General features: G+C 45.8%; 1 protein-coding gene and 1 pseudogene across 2 annotated transcripts in view; one reads left to right on the top strand and one right to left on the bottom strand.

Annotated features, from left to right (window-relative positions):
• Positions 1-4,289: 4,289 nt before the first annotated feature.
• On the top strand, positions 4,290-5,105 carry LOC310775624 (ankyrin repeat and SOCS box protein 1 pseudogene; annotated as a pseudogene). Its single transcript has one exon. The product of its transcript is annotated as an ankyrin repeat and SOCS box protein 1 pseudogene (transcript).
• Positions 5,106-21,365: 16,260 nt separating this feature from the next.
• Positions 21,366-21,538, bottom strand: part of LOC310775334 (transmembrane protein 100-like) — a gene marked incomplete at both ends in the record, with an annotated part of 453 nt that continues 280 nt past the window's right edge. Inside the window, one exon of the mRNA XM_083635480.1 lies at positions 21,366-21,538. This exon is cut by the window's right edge and continues 280 nt beyond it. Coding sequence (XP_083491606.1) covers positions 21,366-21,538 — 173 coding nt within the window.

Raw genomic sequence — 21,538 nt, 5'->3', positions numbered from 1 at the left:
TTCTTATACACAGACAAACTCACACTCGCAAAGCCTGCTAAAACCTAGCCCCATAATGTTCTGCTGTATCTCCGTTCCTCTCCCAAACAGCGACACATAACGTCACATAACGAAATTGGGGGTATCAAGTGGTTAAAACGCTCTCCTACCCATCTCTGAGTCCGATCGCAGGTCTGAAGATATACTCCTTACGGAAGCCAACAGTAGTATGGTGAGGGGTATTAAAATGACATTCCTGTGTGAAACAACCATTTAAAAGCAGTCTTTCGACAGCCTGTGCCAAATTTATAGCAGCATTTACAGGTCTTTACCCAATCAAAATGGAGTGGACGTGACTGAGAGTTAACCGGTGTGTCGTAAAACTTTCAGCGTGTAGCAACGAGCTAGCGTTGTTTCATAGCGACGGAGGCATTTGAGAGCGGAAAGGAAATCCATAAATGGTCAGAGCCGGTCGGTTGGAGCCAATGGCAGAACTTGCAGGAAGTGTAAAGGGATTTTCTACCGCTGCTGACGGAGCCCCGAGTTCCGGTTGTTCAGGGCAGGCATTCAAATGAGTCTGGCCCCCAGAGGTTCGAGAAAAAAAAAAAAAAAAAAAAAAATTCTTTTTAACCATTGGGTTCCCAGATTGGCCTTGACGGACAACTCCTTCAGCCAATCAGCATCACCAAATCCAATCCAAATCCACTTGGAAGAACAGTGAAATAACGGCACTTATGGCTGTTTACTCTACTAACGGTAACGTTAGCGCTCTTTGCTTCGGGAGCCGCCATACTGTTTAGCCAGCCCTGATTGGCCGGTTACATTGTCAACTATGAGGCAGGCCTCTGATTGGTCCGTGCACTTTGTAATTTCTGGAAATGGCTGTAGGTGGGCTGGAGTCCAGACTGATCCACAGAAGCAAACAGAATGTGAGTTCACTTGATCATGTGATCAGGATGGGTTACCAGGACAGCACCAAAGCCCATAGCAGACTTTATACCTTTCATACTTACTTTGAGCAGGAGGATACTTTTGGATATTTGCAGCTATTTCCTTTCTCTATTCTCTCTCTCTCATACACACACACACACACACACACACACACACACACACACACACACACACACACACACACACACACACACACACACACACACACACACACACACACACACACACACACACACAATATTGAATTATTCATGACATCTGGAAAGTAAGCAGGAAATTCTGTGAATGAGAGAAAACATGCGGCCCATTAGTCCATCAGCTAGGCCTGATACATGACTCACCAATCACTGTCACTGATACATAACTCACCAATCACTGTCTCTGATACATGACTCACCAATCACTGTCACTAGCAGATGGTCTCTCATGCAGGAGACATCATCTATTCCCAAAGTCAATACTTCACACGGATAAAATAAGCACGTAATAGTAAGAAATTGAGGCCATGTTGACCTGCAAATCACACCAAGGATTGTGTATGTGTGTATGTGTATCATTGTGTATGTGTATCATTGTGTATGTATGTGTGTATGTGTATCATTGTGTATGTGTGTACGTGTATGTGTATCATTGTGTATGTGTGTATTGTGTAGGCTATGTGTATCATTGTGTGTATGTGTATCATTGTGTAGCTATGTGTATGTGTGTATGTGTATGTGCGTCATAGACGACGCCAAGGCTGTGCTTGCTGGGGCTGAAGCACCAGTGGAATACAATACAATAGCACCCCCGTTAGCACCAGTAAGAAATCACCCCCAAATTACCCTACAAATAACCCTTCTCAGGGGGGGCATTTTGTGTCGAAAAGGCAGGGTAAACACAGGTGAAAGCAAAACACTAATGAGGGTTTCAAACTTCCATGATTGGAATTTGGAAATTTAATTTTAAGGATGGTTTTACGATTATCAACCCACTTTGTATCATTATGTCGTTACTATAAGACATAATGGCAAAATCTGGCATCTGGCAAAACGTTCCGCCGTGATGCGTTTCACGTCACAACGGAAGCTCTGCTCGAGACGCGGAATCTGCTCTAAGGGCTGTCGATTTGGCCCACGGAGAATCGCATGGAGAGTTTCCGCAAGCGGGACAAGGATGGATATTTCTCCATGTGGAAAAGATACAGCGAAGGTAAACACTCCCCATCTGCTTATATTAATGACATTATAATGATACAAAGTTGGTTGATAATCGGTAAAGCCATCCCTTTAAGGGGAAACCCAGGGTGCGAGGGGTTAAGTTTAGAGTTAAGGGATAGAGAATGAGTCTTAACAAGTATAAGCAATACAAGTGTGTGTGTGTGTGTGTGTGTGTGTGTGTGTGTGTGTGTGTGTGTGTGTGTGTGTGTGTGTGTGTGTGTGTGTGTGTGTGTGTGTGTGTGTGTGTGTGTGTGTGTGTGTGTGTGCGTGTGTGCTCAGTGGAAGTGGGCCATGAAACATGAGGCTAGTAGAGAGAGAGCTCTGCACTAGGCCTCTTTCTGTCTCTCTCTCTCTCTCTCATCCATCTTACTGACAGGGGGTGGGATTAACATGGCTACTGCTCTCTCTCTCTCTTCTCTCTCTCTCTTCTCTCTCTCCTCCTGTATGCCTCATGTATCAAACCCCAGACAGCAGCGTCCCAGATAATAGCCTACCTGGAACACAACGGCACAACAATTACATTTCCCCCCCATTTGAGTAAACATAGAAACGTAGAAATGAGATCGACCTATACGCCACCTGCTGGACCTTCTCAACCTTTATGTTTGCATACATTTTAACACTCAGAGTGACTTACAATGTGTCAATGTTGATGTATTTATCTCTGAATCAACTGGATCTAATTTAGTTGCAGCCAACAACTAGTTTTAACAGCAGTTTTGCCAAAGCCACCAAGTAATGCTGGCATTATTCTGGAATTAATTTTGGCATTCCAGAAGCCCTGCTAAAGATATGTAGCATTAGCCTACTATCGCTAAAATAAAAAATCAAATCAAATCAAAATCACAGCCAATCACAGAAAGGCGCTAAGTTCCAAAGAGATTCACGTAACACACCGTGGCGGAGGATATGCACTCTGCTGAGTGCCCTCTAGTTTCCATCTGCTTTGCTGTATTCTGGTTTGGTCTGTTGTGCTATTTCCATTTGTTGTTTTTGTTGTAACATTTTATTGATCTTGCTATAGTGACATTTATCTCCAAACCAATCAGGTTTAATAGTGTAATTAGTGGAGTACCAGCTAAACATATATCAGCTAGCTGCTAGCTGATGCTCTCAGCATGTGTATGGCAAGCCATGCTAGATGGCTGATCATTTCAAATTAATATATTGCTACAGGCCCAGGCTCTGTAGCCTACATATTTGTTGCTGAATGCTTTTAGTTAATATTCACATTTTCCACCCTGGTCTGAAAAAGAGAGTCGTCTACAACTCACTTTCCAAAAATAAACCTGCCTAGCAACAGTGCTATGACATAAACAAAAATAAAGCTGCCTAGCAACAGCGCTATGACATCAATCAAATAGCTGCCATGCAAATAAAGGGGATAGAGAGATTTCTTCTTTACTTTAATCAATGTTTGTGTGTGTGTGTGTGTTGTGTGTGTGGGGGGGTGGGGGTGGGGAGGGGGTGCGCGGCGTTAATCAAAGCCTCATTTTGAAAGCTCCAGAGAGATGTGGTGAATTAATATGTATGCAAGTGCTTCATTACTTGACCGTGTGTAAGCGCACCGAGGCGTGACATGAATGACGTGAATCATCAGTGGCACTGATGACGTCACATCATTAGGTAATTAGGGCCTCTTTAGGGTGCTCTTTACACCCCCTGAAAGTTTCAGCCCGATCGCATGTAAAACGGCATAGCTGTGGAGGCACAAACATTGAAACAGACATTGCCCACTTGCTCCCTTTTATAATAGGATTGAGATTTCCTCCACCTGTAGAAAAGGCCCTCTCATACCAACTGATGAGACCATACACATTGGAACACCCACGGGCCAGATTCAAACCGCTGACATAATGATCTGATGTCATGGACTGGAACACCGTCATCGATGATGTCACTGCAACTGTGAGGTCATCGATGATGACAGAAGTGATGTCATAACTGCATAGATGCCAGGATATAAATAGGACCAACTTCTTGGAGTAGACTGTTTGGGTTCTCTGTTGTTTCACTGCAAAGTACTAGATTGGTTGCCGGATTGCCCCAATAAAAGCTTAAAGACATCTCTGTGGTTCTGATCGATCACCTGCGGTGGGTTCCAATTCAAATAACCCAGCACATAATAAGTGGATGCTACAACTCCTAAGAGTTGAAGGAATGGCAGCTACTCGCGACGACTCGCGGCTCCATGACGCCGCCGAGGCAGGAGACCTGGACAAACTGAGGACCCTGCTGCAGGAAGACCGCTTAAGATCGCGGATAAATGAGGAGTGTCTGTTCTGGGGTAGGGACACCCCTCTGGTGCTCGCAGCCAGCCAGGGTCATGCTGACTGTGTGGCCTACCTGATCACCCAGGGAGCCCAGGTAGACCTAGCTGATGACATAGACTGCACGCCTCTCGAATGGGCCGTGGACCATAGTCACCTGGACTGTGTCCGGATCCTCCTGGAAGCTGGAGCCGACCCCAACAGAAGAGGACATGGCTCAGACACCCAAGTCTACTGTGCTGCCCAGGCAGGAAGGCTGGACATATTGCAAGAACTCATCAGATTCCATGCTCCTGTTGACATGGACAGCGTTCACACCCTCAAGAGTTCTCCTCTCTACATCAGCGCTACATCCAGCCACCTGGACTGCTTCCGCCTGCTGCTCCAGGCCGGCGTTCTGACCCGTGATGTGGCTTCTCCCCTGCTGGAGGTGGTGCTGCATAACAGGTGTCAGGGGGCCTTCGTCCAGCTGCTCCTGGACCATTGCGCCGACCCGGCCCTGGTGACCTGTGAGCAGGCACAGCTGGAGGAGAGGGCGGATCCCGAGGCACTAGGGGTCTTTCTGGAGGCCAAGAGATGTCCTCGCAGTCTGTCCTACGTGTGTCGGATCCGGATCCGCCAAGCACTGGGCACACATCGCCTGCACCAAGTCCACTCTCTACCACTACCACAAGTGATGATGGACTTTATACTCCACAAAAACTGACTTGAAGAAACAGCCGATAGAATTTTTTTTTTTTTACTTGTATAGATATATACCGTAGTCTTTTTTATACAAGTGTACTTCTACTTAAGTAATGAATGTGTGTACTTTTCTCATCTCTGTTTTCTCCAATTTGTTTTAGTCTCTTACCATGTTTATTTTTAGAATTTAGTGTTGTACCTTCCTATCTCTTTAAATAAAATTGTCTAAGTGGTGTCAGTCACAATTCTTCTCAACACTTGTCCTCTTTTCTGCTTCTCTCAAACTCTACCAGTCTCAGTCATCACATCAGTGATGTCACGTGAGCAATTGTGATGTCATCAGTGATGTCACCAGTGATCTCCCTTGAGCAACTGTGATGTCATCAGTGATGTCACTAGAGCACTTATTGTGATGTCACTCGAGCGACTCTCTCTGTCTCCTGTTTCCCCCTCTCCATCCCTCTGTCTCCTGCAGTGTTTCCTCCTCTCCATCTCTCTCTCTGTCTCCTGTGTTTCCTCCTCTCCATCTCTCTCTCTCTCTCCTGTGTTTCCTCCTCTCCATCTCTCTCTCTCCTGTGTTTCCTGCTCTCCATCTCTCTGTCTCCTGTGTTTCCTCCTCTCCATCTCTCTGTCTCCTGTGTTTCCTCCTCTCCATCTTGCTGTCTCCTCTCCATCTCTCTCTGTCTCCTGTGTTTCCTCCTCTCCATCTCTCTCTGTCTCCTGTGTTTCCTCCTCTCCATCTCTCTCCTGTGTTTCCTCCTCTCCATCTCTGTCTCCTGTGTTTCCTCCTCTCCATCTCTCTGTCTCCTGTGTTTCCTCCTCTCCATCTCTCTCTGTCTCCTGTGTTTCCTCCTCTTCATCTCTCTCTCTGTCTCCTGTGTTTCCTCCTCTCCATCTCTCTCTGTCTCCTGTGTTTCCTCCTCTCCATCTCTCTGTCTCCTGTGTTTCCTCCTCTCCATCTCTTTCTCTCTCTCTCTCCTGTGTTTCCTCCTCTTCATCTCTCTCTGTCTCCTGTGTTTCCTCCTCTCCATCTCTCTCTCTCTGTCTCCTCCTCTCCATCTCTCTCTCTGTCTCCTGTGTTTCCTCCTCTCCATCTCTCTCTGTCTCCTGTGTTTCCTCCTCTCCATCTCTCTGTCTCCTGTGTTTCCTCCTCTCCATCTCTCTCTGTCTCCTGTGTTTCCTCCTCTCCATCTCTCTCTCTGTCTCCTGTGTTTCCTCCTCTCCATCTCTCTCTGTCTCCTGTGACAGTTTCCCCAAACAATCCAGGAATACACATCCAGCCCTCCCACACACCCACACAGTGTGACAAGGGGTCTGCAGCGCATGTTGCAATTAATTTAACATTTGCATAAATTAACATTTTTCATGTGTCCGTTTTTAGGAGGATGACACAAATCCGCTGAACAGATGGACAAATACATGATGACTGTAATAACACATGATGACTGTAACAGGCTCTCTGTGAGAGGAACAAAGCTGTGAACATCTGTTTGGGAGCTGAGCATCTCAAAGTGATGAGATGCCTCCTCTCTGATTAACATTGACCTTCCTGAGTATGATACAGACTGAGTATGATACAGACTGAGTAAGATACAGACTGAGTAAGATACAGACTGAGTAAGATACAGACTGATGACCTTCAATCATATCATCCTCATCAGGCCAATCAGTATTTCTTTTTTATGCCAGAATACCTGTCAAGTCCCCCCCCCCAATCATTGATCCAGTAGTTAAGTTAAGTTAGCACTTAAACATCAAGGTCTTTAATTATAGCGCCAATATCAGGCCAAATAGCATAATTTTAGAAAAGCTAGAACACAGTGCCAAAAGACATCATCCCGCCGGTGTAGTGATTTGATTGGTGATTGGAAATTATAACATTTAGTTATAATGCCCCCATCAGGCCAAATAGGATAATCTTTTGAAACGACAAAACACAGCGCATCATCCCTTTCATCCAAATCTGACCAGTACTGTCTGAGATAGCATGTTGGATTTATAACGCCCTCATTAGGCCAATCAGTGTCATTTGCTCAACTATGGAACACAGGGTGAAAATGCATGCATGCTGTTGTGTGTGTTTGTGTGTATAATGTGGTTGCCTGCAGTCCATTCATAAGAACAGACACACTGTTATGAATTCACCTGGCGTAGCATGCAGACTACAGAGGCCAGAAAGATAGACTATGCTGTCTATATGCCTGTGTGTGTGTGTGTGTGTGTGTGTGTGTGTGTGTGTGTGTGTGTGTGTGTGTGTGTGTGTGTGTGTGTGTGTGTGTGTGTGTGCGTGTGTGTGTGTGCATGTGTCTCTGACAACAACAGATGGCAAGCAGCAGATTCTAACCTAAGTGGAGGAGCTTGTGGGTGAGCTGTCATCTGCAGAGTGAAGGTTGGAGATAAAGGACACAAAGTAAGGGCTGTCTGGTAGAGTGAGTAGAGGTAAAAGCACTCGACTAAACACCGCAGGGCCTGGGGTTCAATTCCCAGCAGCGGTACTTCTGGCTTGGTCAGACATTCCTACAGAAACAATTGGCCGTGTCTGCGGGTGGGAAGCCGGTGGGGTATGAGTCCTGGTCGCTTTTCCTGCTGTGTGGGGGGAGTAAAGTGGGGGGAGTAGCGTGATCCTGCCACGCTCTACGTCCTGCCGGTGAAACTCCTCGCTGTCAGGTGAAAAGAAGCGGCTGGCGACTGCACATGTTTCGTATGACCAGGCTGGTGACCAGCATGAGGAAGAAGCCCTCCATCCACCATGGCCACAACACCCTTACTAGCCACCATCCTATTGCAATAGCAGACTCTATGTATGTTGTGTCGATATACACTTACAGTATCTAGAAACATATTTTTGGTTCTGAAACTACATTATGTATTCAGGCATTGCAAAAACGTACAATGCCGACATTTTATTCTGACGAGCAGACTGGAGAAACAGACGTTTTCGAGAGGAAAGCGAGGCGGGAGAGAGGTCTGGAAAAAATAGATTGAAGATCCATGGCAACCTTCCAGAGCAAACACTTACATCCCACTTCAGCCTTTATACAGAACTGGAGAGGTAGCAGATGGTCCGCACAGACCCAAATTCAATATGTGATTTGAGCATGTTTGATTTCCTTCCACAGCATGGGACATAAGCAAAATGACGTCATCATGAAGTGAGGCATATATGAGCAGAAAGTTGCCAATTCAAATCACAAAAGCCATAATTAAATTGTGATGTTGCCCTTTTCTATACCTCAGCTGTACTGTAGCAAAAATCCTCCCACTAACTATCTTACATTGTTAGATTGTTATCTTATCATGTTATTTTGTGATGAAGTGTTGAATCTGGTTACTATGCAGTCAAAACAACCTGGAGTCCAATGGTCAAAAGACAGTGAAGATGGTTGTGGACTACAGGAGGAACGCAGCTCCCCCTTCCCCCATCACCCTGGGCGTCTCCCCAGTTAACACTGCGGAGTCCTTCCGCTTCCTTCAGAGAAGCTCACCTGACGACTGTACCAAGATATTTGAATTTATTCACAATTTCAACGTGTTGGCCATCAAGTAAAACTGGCTCTGTTGCCAGATCTTGTTTGGTGCACATGATTAGTTCTTTAGTTTTAGCCACGTTGATTTCCAGCTGGTTAATGTTACACCATGATTCAAGAGCCTTAGTGTGGGCGAGATAGGCAGCTTCACCAGAGGGCTCTTTCCTCTGCAGGAGGCCGACTAAGGCCATGTCGTCAGCGTCAAACAGAAATGTTTCTCATTGATCATAAATTCATTTGTAAGAAGAGAAAATAAAAATGGAGAAAAGACAGAGCCTTGTGGACAGCCTGTGCTGAGAGTGAGCATATCTGAAAGACTCCCACTGACAGAGACCCTCTGTGGGCGGCAAGAAAGAAAATCTCTGATCCAGAGAATTAGCCCCTTGTTGACACTGAGATCGGCCTAGCCTTTTCAGGAGGATAATCTTCATTGAATTAAAAGCCGAGCTAAAGTCCACAAATAAAATCCAACCCCTGGACCATCTCAATCCAGCCCCCAACGTCCTCAAAGGGAAACAAAACGACCCCTAAAAACTCAATGAAAGACAGCATTATGTTAATAATTATCATCTGCTACAGCCATTTGATTTGTATAACCATGGTATCAGGAGATTAACAGGAGAAATGACCAATCACAGCCCTCTAGAAAAAATAATTGTGTTTCTACCTGGGGCTACAGACAGCGGACTGAGCCACATGATCTCACAACCACTGGTAAATAATGTTGTTGTTTTGTTACACTTCAGTTGATAATGAAAAGAGGATCTAGAGCAAATACATAACAAACACCAGAAATTAGGTCAGAGCTGTTAGTTAGTCAACCCCTTTATTGTACTGTAAATGTCATCGTAAATTATTAAAAGACAGCGTAAATTATTAAAAGACAGCACAGTGGTTTTGATAGGAATAACCATTAGGTGTGATAATGGCAATGTGGAACACCATAATAAAAAAGATTAAGTTTAGCTATAGACAGGAATATAGGCCAAAGTTCAAATTCATGCTGCTCTGGAGGCAAAAAATGATCTGATTAGTTGAGTTAAACCACAGTGGCCGGAGCAACAACAAAAAAACGTTTTTGTGGCTAAGTAGCGTTAGCCTAACCTTGCAAGACAGCTGGATTTGTGTGAGAACAAGATCACACAACAAATCCATCCTGCTATTTGTTTGGTTCAGACCAATTAGCGTCCGAGGAAGGAGGAGGCGGTCCCTACAGTGAGTGTTTGAAGTTATGCTACATTCATGTGCTCCTCAGATGGTCCTATTTTATTTTTGGTCCTAAGTTGTTCGGTGTGTTCATGGGGGTCCACCCGCTATGCCGACCACCCGCAATGCCGACCGTAGGTAGGTTTAGGCGTGGGGGTGGGAGAGGTTAGGTTTTGGGTTAGGGTCTGCGGGAGGTTAGGTTTAGGCATGGGGGGAGGTTAGGTTTGGCGTGGGGGCTGGGAGAGGGGGGACTGCCCCCTAGTCCGATACCTCACGAGTCCGATACCTCACGAGTCCGACACCTCATGGTTTTGGGTTAGGGTCTGGGGGAGGTTAGGTTTAGGCGTGGGGGTGGGAGAGGTTAGGTTTTGGGTTAGGGTCTGGGGGAGGTTAGGTTTAGGCGTGGGGGTGGGAGAGGTTAGGTTTTGGGTTAGGGTCTGGGGGAGGTTAGCCTCTTTTTTCGGACTCGTGAGGTGTCGGACTCGTGAGGTATCGGACTCGTGCCATGGCACCGGGAGAGGTTAGCTCCACCGACACGCTGCACGCCGCCTCGCTCAGCTGGTTCTGCTTGTGGGCTATCGGCATTGCGACCTGTCGGCACTGCGGCCTGTCGGCACATAGACGCGGCACCGTGTTCATGTTGGTGTCAGAATGGTCGGATTGTGTACAACAAATCACGATTAATGCTGTAACCTTTCTAACTAATCCACGTGGACTGCAACTATTAGTCAACAAAGCATCTACTTTTGTCCGCCATGTTTCTGCCTCTATGGTTTCTGCGTATATGACGTCAAGTTGGCAAGCCGTGTAGGCTACCAACATTTTTGTTGAGTTTCAAGTTGTTGTTCCGAATTGAGTGTCCGTTCATGTGTGTGTGTGTGTGCGTGTGTGTAGTTCTGTACATCTGTCTGGCATGTGCCATGTGGGTGTGCATGTGTGCCATGTGGGTGTGCATGTGTGCCATGTGCCATGTGGGTGTGCATATTGCAGGGCAGTGACTCAGTGACAGTGACAGGCCCAAGCTGCACTGTAATTGCACTGTACAGTGTGTGTGTGCGAGAGTGTAGGAGTGACAGTGTGTTTGTGCATGTGTGCTTGTGTGTGTGTTCGTGCATGTGTGTGCTTGTGTGTGTGTGCTTGTGTGTGTGTGTGCTTGTGTGTGTGTGTGCTTGTGAGTGTGTGTGTGTGTGTGTGTGTGTGTGTGTGTGTGTGTGTATGTGTGTGTGTGTGTGTGTGTGTGTGTGTGTGTGTGTGTGTGTGTGTGTGTGTGTGTGTGTGTGTGTGTGTAATTTAACTGTCCAGAGTATTTTCACCATAGCAGCCATTGATTAGTGAGTTAGACAGCTGCTCTCTCCAGATACACAACATTTTATTAGCCTCCGACAGAGAGAGAGGGAGTGAGCGAGCGATAGAGAGAGAGAGAGAGAGGGGGGGGCGAGCGATATATATATATATAGAGAGAGGGAGCGAGCGATAGAAAGAGAGAGGGAGCGAGCGATAGAGAGAGAGGGGGGGGGCGATATATATATATATAGAGAGAGAGGGAGCGAGCGATAGAAAGAGAGAGGGAGCGAGCGATAGAGAGAGAGAGGGGGGGAGCGATATATATAGAGAGAGAGAGGGAGCGAGCGATAGAAAGAGAGGGAGCGAGCGATAGAGAGAGAGAGGGGGGGCAAGCGATATATATATATACGTATAGAGAGAGAGGGAGCGAGCGATAGAAAGAGAGAGGGAGCGAGCGATAGAAAGAAAGAGGGAGCGAGCGATAGAGAGAGAGAGGGAGCAAGTGATAGAGAGAGAGAGGGAGCGAGTGATAGAGAGAGAGGGGGGGGAGCGATATATATATATAGAGAGAGGGAGCGAACGATAGAAAGAGGCGGGGGAGCGATATATATATATAGAGAGAGGGAGCGAGCGATAGAAAGAGAGAGGGAGCGAACGATAGAAAGAAAGAGGGAGCGAGCGATAGAAAGAGAGAGGGAGCGAACGATAGAAAGAAAGAGGGAGCGAGCGATAGAGAGAGAGAGGGAGCGAGCGATAGAGAGAGAGAGGGGGGGCAAGCGATATATATATATACGTATAGAGAGAGAGGGAGCGAGCGATAGAGAGAGGGAGCGAGCGATAGAAAGAAAGAGGGAGCGAGCGATAGAGAGAGAGAGGGAGCAAGTGATAGAGAGAGAGGGGGGGGAGCGATATATATATATACGTATAGAGAGAGAGGGAGCGAGCGATAGAGAGAGAGAGGGAGCGAGCGATAGAGAGAGAGAGGGGGGGCAAGCGATATATATATATACGTATAGAGAGAGAGGGAGCGAGCGATAGAGAGAGAGAGGGAGCGAGCGATAGAGAGAGAGAGGGGGGGCAAGCGATATATATATATACGTATAGAGAGAGAGGGAGCGAGCGATAGAAAGAGAGAGGGAGCGAGCGATAGAAAGAGAGAGGGAGCGAGCGATAGAGAGAGAGAGGGGGGGCAAGCGATATATATATATACGTATAGAGAGAGAGGGAGCGAGCGATAGAAAGAGAGAGGGAGCGAGCGATAGAAAGAGAGAGGGAGCGAGTGATAGAGAGAGAGGGGGGGGAGCGATATATATATATAGAGAGAGGGAGCGAACGATAGAAAGAGGCGGGGGAGCGATATATATATATAGAGAGAGGGAGCGAGCGATAGAAAGAGAGAGGGAGCGAACGATAGAAAGAAAGAGGGAGCGAGTGATAGAGAGAGAGGGGGGGGAGCGATATATATATATAGAGAGAGGGAGCGAACGATAGAAAGAGGCGGGGGAGCGATATAGAGGGAGCGAGCGATAGAAAGAGAGAGGGAGCGAGCGATAGAGAGAGAGGGGGGGGGCGATATATATATATATAGAGAGAGGGAGCGAGCGATAGAGAGAGGGGGGGGGCGATAGAGAGAGAGGGAGGGGGAGCGATAGACAGAGAGTTTCCCGGCTGGGCGGTGTTTGGACCTTCGGGCCAATCACGGTGCTTAAACATGGCAAACACCACTCCACCGGGACTTTAAACAACTTTAAACAAACTCACATTTACGTTCCAAAAGTCATAAAAGTTATTCACGTTTGTGAAGGTTATCATGCAGAACGCAGATTCGCATTCCCATAAACTTTTGTTAACCACACAGACCTTATTTTATGCATTTAAGCGAAAACCCCATGTTAAATCCCATAGACTTTTCCACTGAAGAACCTGGAAGTATACTTCCGGACTCATTCCTGGCGTAATTCAAGTCTCCAACTCCTGAGATGCCAAGTCGACTTGAAAAGAGGTCATTTGCACCCTGTTTTTAGCTGAAATCTGCACTGTAGCAGGTTACAGTAACTGCTCCCTTATTACTTGAGCACCTGGCTACAGTGAAGCTTCAGCTAAAAACAGGGTATAAATTACATTTTCAAGTCAACTTGTCATCTCAGGGCTTGTGGAGACGCCAGGTGAGCAATATGGAAGCATTTAAGTTTTTTCTCTTTTTCTTTCTTTCTTTCTTTCTTTCTTTCTTTCTTTCTTTCTTTCTTTCTTTCTTTCTTTCTTTCTTTCTTTCTTTCTTTCTTTCTTTCTTTCTTTCCTTCTTCTTTTACGTTTTTCTTGTGACCCTCTCGCGGCCAGTCTCCATTTCTCCAAACTGGGACCACCACGCTGGCTGCATTCTACTGCATGTAGTACACTGACTGTCAGGCTACCTCATAACAGTACAACTCCATATCAAAAGATGTGAACTATCCCTTTAACTCTCACACCTCCTGCTCCCCACCATGGCTCCCCACCAGCAAACCCCCACCATCACCATCTTGCTTCCGACAGCCTGGGCTATTTTTAGCTCGGTCCAGAGGGAGAGATGGAGAGAATCCTTTCTAGACACTGACTGTAGCTATGTGAGGGTGGATGTATAGAAGATGTATGTAGATGTATATCAAATTGATTGATTGATTGATCGATTGATCGATCGGTGTCTTTGCTAAATGAGCCTGCTGGCTATTTACCTAGCTATGAGTTGTTAGTTGTTAGTGACCCCCCCCCCCATTTCTTTATCCCATTTTTATCCCCCATTAGTGCTAATTTTAATTTATTTATCCTGGTTGCTGCTCCACCCTCTGCCGATCTGGGGAGAGCCGAAACTGGCTCCATGCTTCCTCCGAGACATGGGCAGTAGCCAGCCGCTTCTTTTCACCTGACAGGGGAAGCTTCACCGGTAGGACATAGCACATGGGAGGATCACGCTATTCCAACGAGTTCCCCTCCTTCTGAACAGGCGCCCTTAACGACCAGAGGAGGCACCACATCAGCAACCAGGATATTGCATGTTTTGGTGAAGGGGTTCCTATATGAAGGAAACCCCCAGGGGGCATGGGGAGAACATGCAAACTCCACACAGAAAGGAACCTTTCGCCGGCGGGCACTCAAGGACATGCGGACGGGCACGCACTCCTTCTGCGCTCACAGTGTCCCAGGTGGGAATCGAACCCAGGACCTTCGAGCTGTGAGGCGACAGCGCTTACCACTGCACCGCCGTGCCCCCCAAGTATACTGTATTGGATGATTCACTTTTACCTATTAATTGGCCTGCACCCACACCACAACAATCTTTTTCACTTAGGTATCTCTCTTGTTCTACTCTGGTTTAGTCATTATTTGCACAGAGCCAGTGGACCTCTATGACGACAGTTGTTGTCACTTGGAGATTTGTGACGCATCTGGTTCTATAGGTGACTATCAGTGAATAGGTCAGCGAAGAAGAGGTGACAATGATTCAATCTTTAATTTTGTTATCACTCTTCCAACATGGTGGCATGTCCCTCAAAGGTGCCGTTGTTAACATCTCGCTAAACGTCCATAAAAGTCTTCTACAATGACTCACTTTCCCAGCACGGTGAACAGAAACTCTTTGCAAACGGACAGCAATAATAATCATACAGCTTGTTTCCAAAATCAGATTTTGAATTTAATTCAGTGCTGGCAAATAGGCTTCTATCATCTTACAGTAAACAGCAAAAAATGTACAATCTTACGGACATTTAAGAGAGTCAGAAAAATAAACAACTCGACAAATATATTTGGTATTTAATTTAATTTATGAAAGTGACTTGACTGAAATAAATGGAAACATATCTGCTTTTATTGGGCTACTTGATTACTGGCACTGGTACTCTTACAGCACCTATTACAGAGACATATCTGCTTCTATTGGGCTACTTGATTACTGGCACTGGTACTCTTACAGCACCTATTACAGAGACATATCTGCTTCTATTGGGCTACTTGATTACTGGCACTGGTACTCTTACAGCACCTATTACAGAGACATATCTGCTTCTTTTGGGCTACTTGTTACTGGCACTGGTACTCTTACAGCACCTATTACAGAGACATATCTGCTTCTATTGGGCTACTTGATTACTGGCACTGGTACTCTTACAGCACCTATTACAGAGACATATCTGCTTCTAATTGGGCTACTTGATTACTGGCACTGGTACTCTTACAGCACCTATTACAGAGACATATCTGCTTCTATTGGGCTATTTGATTACTGGCACTGGTACTCTTACAGCACCTATTACAGAGACATATCTGCTTCTTTTGGGCTACTTGATTACTGGCACTGGTACTCTTACAGCACCTATTACAGAGACATATCTGCTTCTTTTGGGCTACTTGATTACTGGCACTGGTACTCTTACAGCACCTATTACAGAGACATATCTGCTTCTATTGGGCTACTTGATTACTGGCACTGGTACTCTTACAGCACCTATTACAGAGAAGACATATCTGCTTCTATTGGGCTACTTGATTACTGGCACTGGTACTCTTACAGCACCTATTACAGAGACATATCTGCTTCTTTTGGGCTACTTGATTACTGGCACTGGTACTCTTACAGCACCTATTACAGAGACATATCTGCTTCTATTGGGCTACTTGATTACTGGCACTGGTACTCTTACAGCACCTATTACAGAGACATATCTGCTTCTTTTGGGCTACTTGATTACTGGCACTGGTACTCTTGCAGCACCTATTACAGAGGAATATCCACATCACAATTAAAAGGCACTGAAAGACAAGCTGGCCATGCCAACAAACTGACCACTTGGACAACTGACTAGATTAATTCCAAAACTATATTTTCTTTTATTTTTTATTTTTGGGGGGGATGGGGGGGGGGGGGGGGTACAATGTTAATCAGACATATAAAAAAATATAACTATTCTGATACTGTATCTCATTTTGGAATGAAACAATTTCAATTCATACTCATGGCAACAGGCGTGAAATCATCACGACGAGAGAGAGCTGTAATTACATTCGACACAGTCACTCAACTCCCTCAAAGAGATAGATGTCTTCTGTCTAGCGAAAATAGATTATTATACATAAATAGTCTTTACAGTCCATATAAAGATGTTCATAAGACATTTACTGTAGACACGGTAAACATTCAGAAATGTGGCTACTTTCTTAGACACAGTACCTATCATTTATGATATGTTGTTTAGGATTGTACAGTATTTGAGAGGGAGGATGTATGCAGTTTGTGACGGATTCGCTTCGATCAGCTCAGGTTTTATGAACAAATCAAGCAAGCAGCACCGCATCAAACTGGAACATTGGCATGGAGGAGGAGGGAGGGGAAAACCCTAACGATTAAACCAAGTGCATGTGGTATTTCATGACCCCCCCCCCCCCCAACACACACACACACACACACACACACACACACACACACACACACACACACACACACACACACACACACACAGAAGCACACTTCCACAGCTGTTGCTCTGTACGATAGGCCTAACTGTAGTGGGCAGACTTTCTAAAATGAAAGAGGGAACACAAAAACTAACTAGATTCTGACTCTGATTCTCACTGACAACAAACAGATAGCGATCGAAAAGTCAGCAATCAAACACAATAACATGACGGTCAACTTCTCGAATCCTCAACCTCCTGTTGCTAAGGACCACGGTCCATGTACTCCCATGAATCAAATTCAATGACACTGCTATAATAACCATTGTCGTTCTACTTGATTTTCCCGCTGAATTACTGCTACATCTTGGCTCCGTCCTGTTGCAAGGTATAAGGAAGGGTCTGGTAGCTCATGAGTTCAGAGACACTTCTCAGAGTAGTTTGGTCCTACTGTGTGACATCTCCAGTGCTAACGCAAGATAGCGGCAGGAGAAATGCATGAAGGAGGGCTTCCACAATGGCTGCCGCTGTACATCAAGTGAAACAAAAACAACGTGGGTATGGTTAAGGTCATGGTTTGGGTTCGGGGTTAATTAAATAAAAATAAAATAAAAGGTTAAATGTGACTGACTAGGGTCTGTACAATCTGCCAATTGTATAAATACGCCGATGATATGGCGCTAGTGGGACTCATGAGGACAGGGGACACAAGCGGTCAATCCACCTATTTCCATCACATAGAACAGCTTGTAAAGTGGTGTGATGACTGTGCCCTCCTCATAAATGGCACGAAGACTAGGGAGCTAGTCATTGCGAGCCACAGGAACGCTGGACACATCTTTACACCTGTACTGATCGACAACCAGCCTGTCGAAAATGTGGAAGAATTTAAATACTTAGGAACCTTGTTCGACTCTAATTTAAGTTTCACAGCCAACACGACTACATATTTAAAAGAGCAATGCAACGCCTGTATCTAATTAGGAAATTAGAGACATATAGAATAAGCAAAGCCATTCTAGAGACAGTTTACAAGAGCCTTGTTGAAAGTATCCTGACCTTTGATATGTGCACATGGTATGGAAATCTAGGAGCCATGAATAGAAACAGACTGTCACGAATAACAAACATGGTGAGTAAAATTATTGGAAAGGACCAGGAGCAACTGGGATCGATATATAAAAAACGAGCGAAACGGAAAGCCAGACAAATTGTGTCTGACCCAGCACATCCCCTCTTCTCTGTGTTCACAAAACTGCCCTCAGGAAGACGCTACAGTGTCCCCGCTGCAACCAAAAACATCTACAAAAAATCCTTCATACCAAATGCAATAAACCTGCTAAATTCATAAACCCCATCCACATAAGAACCATGTCCGTTATCACTGCCTGTATGTGTGTCCCTGTTCCATGTTGTATTATGTTTTCATCCTGTCAATCCCTGTGTTCTGTACTGTGTACCCTGGTGTTTGTTGAAATGTAATGTATTTGTCTCCCATGTTGAAATGTAATGTATTCCTCTCTGTACACAAGCAAACCTGTGAAGCCAAAGACAAATTTCCACATTGTGGACAAATAAATTGAATTGAATTGAAATGTAGACCTTGGAAACGCTGGAGATCAAAGTCTGGTGTCTAAACTCTGGTGTCTAAAGCTGGAAACGTGCTACAACGTCAGCCTCGACTTGGAGCGTTGTCGACGGCAGCTAGACCTATACTCGAACGTCAGCTTGTCAGCTTGAGAATGTAGTGCATTATACTACTTGGTCATAGCTTTCACTCTCTCCTGTTATCTCCCCAGCTGTGCCGGCAGGCTCGCCAGTAGGTAGCCCTCGGCGCATCCGGCGCGGGCTCTGATGGGGTCGCATGTTTTCCACTTCAGGGACATGTTTCTGCCCTCTGCCACCCCCTGACCTCTGACCTCGACACCCTGTCAGAAACGTTGAGATTCAATGCATCGACGTAACATGGCAACATTTGATTCTGGCGACTGGGGTGATATAAAGTCCTTCCCTGGATAGCCGGAGAAAAACAAATGAGGGGAAAAGAGGAGAAGGTTGGACTTCCCTCTGTGAGAGAAGGTAGTGTTTACTGGGAAATGTCCATCGGCTCTGCTGGGTTCAGCTGGAGGCGAGGAGCAGAGGGAGGAGGGGAATGGCTTTGCTGAGTGGAGGATCGATAGCCAAGGAAGAGACTGACCTACACTTCTTCCCTGTCGGTCTTCAAGGGGACCGGCTTTTCATCTGCTGTCTCTCTGGGGCTGCAGGGACTGAAAGTGCAACTCACTGCTCCAAAGGTTCATACTTCACAGACTGGTGGTTGATGATGGTTGATGGTTTGGGGGGGGTGTTGACCTTTGTGTCTGGCAACACAAAGAAGAGATGCTGACAAAAAAATAAAGGACATGAAAGGGAGACTGTGCATGTGTGTATATAATTCTTTAAAGACCCCGTGGAATGGCATAGCGAGCGTGATTTGCTTCCATGATGTTAGGGCTGCAACCATAGCTGCAACAGATTATTTTTTATTATCGATTTATTAGTCGTTTGGTCTATAAAATGTCACAAAACTGTGAAGCGAGAAAATATAAATGAATTATTATCAATTATAAATATAAAAGAACAGTTGGTGATACATTTTCTGTTGATCGACTAATTGGTTAATTGACTAATTACACCAGCGGGATGGGGTCATTTGAATATTAATGAGATATATAAGAAGATCAAACATGGACAGCAGTCTATGCTCGGCTGCCTGCATCGCCCCATCTGGGAAACCTAAAATGTGCCTTTGTCCATGTTATTATCTGAACTGGAAAAAAGAGGTGGGGGAATAATCCCAATGGTTATCACAATTTCATTGGATGAAAACTTTGCAGGCGCCTTCAAGTCATCAACAGGAATGTGTTGTTTACTGGAAAGAGATAGCCTGCTTATTTTTATATAAAATTTCTATGATATATAGGTAAAGGTGGGTATGGGTAAAATATAGTTATTTTTCATTTCATTGGGTTTTAAGCCTTACCAGGATAATTTGCTGTGTAGACACTTTTGTCTTCAATGCCCTCCTTCACTTTCCCAGTACAGCCTGTCTTTTGCCTAATGAGCAGCTCCACTGAAGCAGCTGGTGTAGGACTCTGAGTCACAGTCTTGCTATCAGGCACCAAAAGAGGTGGGTGTTTATGGAGGGGAAAGTGTGTTTCATTCACTTCTCCTTGCCAGATTTACTCAGCCAGGTTTCAAACCGGCAACCTTCTGGTCATTAGCTTCCCTAGCGTTTAGGCTAGTGTAAAGAAAACAGTAAAGCCGTGTGATGTCACACCAGCAGACACGTCCCTTTGAGTTTGTGCCTGGCTGTGCACATCCCAAATCTTGTAACAAAGTGGAGGCTTTAATGGAGTATAAAAGCTCCAAACGTTTTCTCGTCACGATTCCGTGTCTCTCATTTCCGTGCGAGTGTCCATATGGAAAACATAACTTGCACTTAAGAATACTGGATCTGTAAAAAAATAAATAATAATAACGCACACACAAACTTGCACACACACACACATGGACACCAGTGTGACTTTTCCTGTTTCTGTCATACTGTGATGGAGGATGATCAGATGTTGCTTGGCAGGACATCAGTCAGCGAGACATCTGTCCATCGTCACACATCACAATCCAATCTGTCCTGTCAGCTGGGCTCTGGTGTGAAATAAGTCACATATCAAGTTCCATGTCCCAGGTCCTGAGGAGCCCCTACATCATCCATTTCCCTGACACAAAGAGGCCAGTAATGGAGGATTATGATCGATTCAAGTTCCCCCCAGGGTTCCCCGCTCCACCGCATCTCCATTAGCCAAACCCATGGCTCCTGTATGGACAGAATAAGACAAGAGAGGATTGGAGTTTCTCTCAACATAGAGGATTTTTGTGTGACGTTTCTCTCCCCTCTCCTTAAGCTGTCTAAATGATGGCTATGATGAACTATAGACTCAGTTCTCAGTCTCTAAACGCTTTGCTCAACTAGAGACTGAGGACCATCGAAACGCTTTGCTCAACTAGAGAGTGTTCAGAGCGGCCCGTCATGCAGAGGGTGCGGTGACATGCGGAAGTCGTGTGCTTGTAAACAGATCAAACGGAATCAAACGTGTATGTATAAGGTCATGTTGTTCCATTTGTGATGTTTGGCTCTCTCCGGATTACAAAGTGATTGGCTGTATCTTCACTTTGTTTCATTACATGGGGTCATGTGGGGAGAGCATCATTGCTGGCAAGGTGACAAAGGGGCGTAGGTTTGTTAGTGGATGTTCTCGTCGCCGTTCTACCAACTGTCTTGCATTTAGAAATCCCGGAGATCTCCCGATTGTCTGGTGTCGCGAGATTAATGATGAACATTTCAGGTATCCACTTGATTCCTCCTGCTTAGGTCTCAATACGCATCTGTCTGCTTCACCCTCCATCGACACTGTCACAAAGTTCCCATCGGACCGAAATATGACGGCATTGCTTCATGGATCCAGCTCTATCCCTCCATCCTAGTACAGAGAAGAAACGTTTGTTCCTCCACCTCTCCATCACAAAGTGCCCTGTTGCTCCACCTCTCCATCACAAAGTGCCCTGTTCATCCACCTCTCCACCACAAAGTGCCCTGTTCCTCCACCTCTCCATCACAAAGTGCCCTGTTCCTCCACCTCTCCATCACAAAGTGCCCTGTTCCTCCACCTCTCCATCACAAAGTGCCCTGTTCCTCCACCTCTCCATCACAAAGTGCCCTGTTCCTCCACCTCTCCATCACAAAGTGCCCTGTTCATCCACCTCTCCATCACAAAATGCCCTGTTCCTCCACCTCTCCATCACAAAGTGCCCTGTTCGGAGCTGAAGAACACCCCTTCCTTCTTCTTCCTCCTCTTCTGCCTGTGTGTGCGCCAGCACACGGCGGCCACCAGGAGCATCACCACGCCAACGCAGAGCAAAGCCACCGACACCACCTTGGTTTGGGGCAGCGTGCCGAAGGTGAACGTCACCC

This window comes from Poromitra crassiceps (assembly GCF_964638095.1).
Source record: "Poromitra crassiceps genome assembly, chromosome: 4".
Taxonomy (NCBI): domain Eukaryota; kingdom Metazoa; phylum Chordata; class Actinopteri; order Beryciformes; family Melamphaidae; genus Poromitra; species Poromitra crassiceps.
The sequence above is the reverse complement of the archived record's forward strand: the minus strand, read 5'-3'. Positions and strand labels throughout refer to the sequence as shown.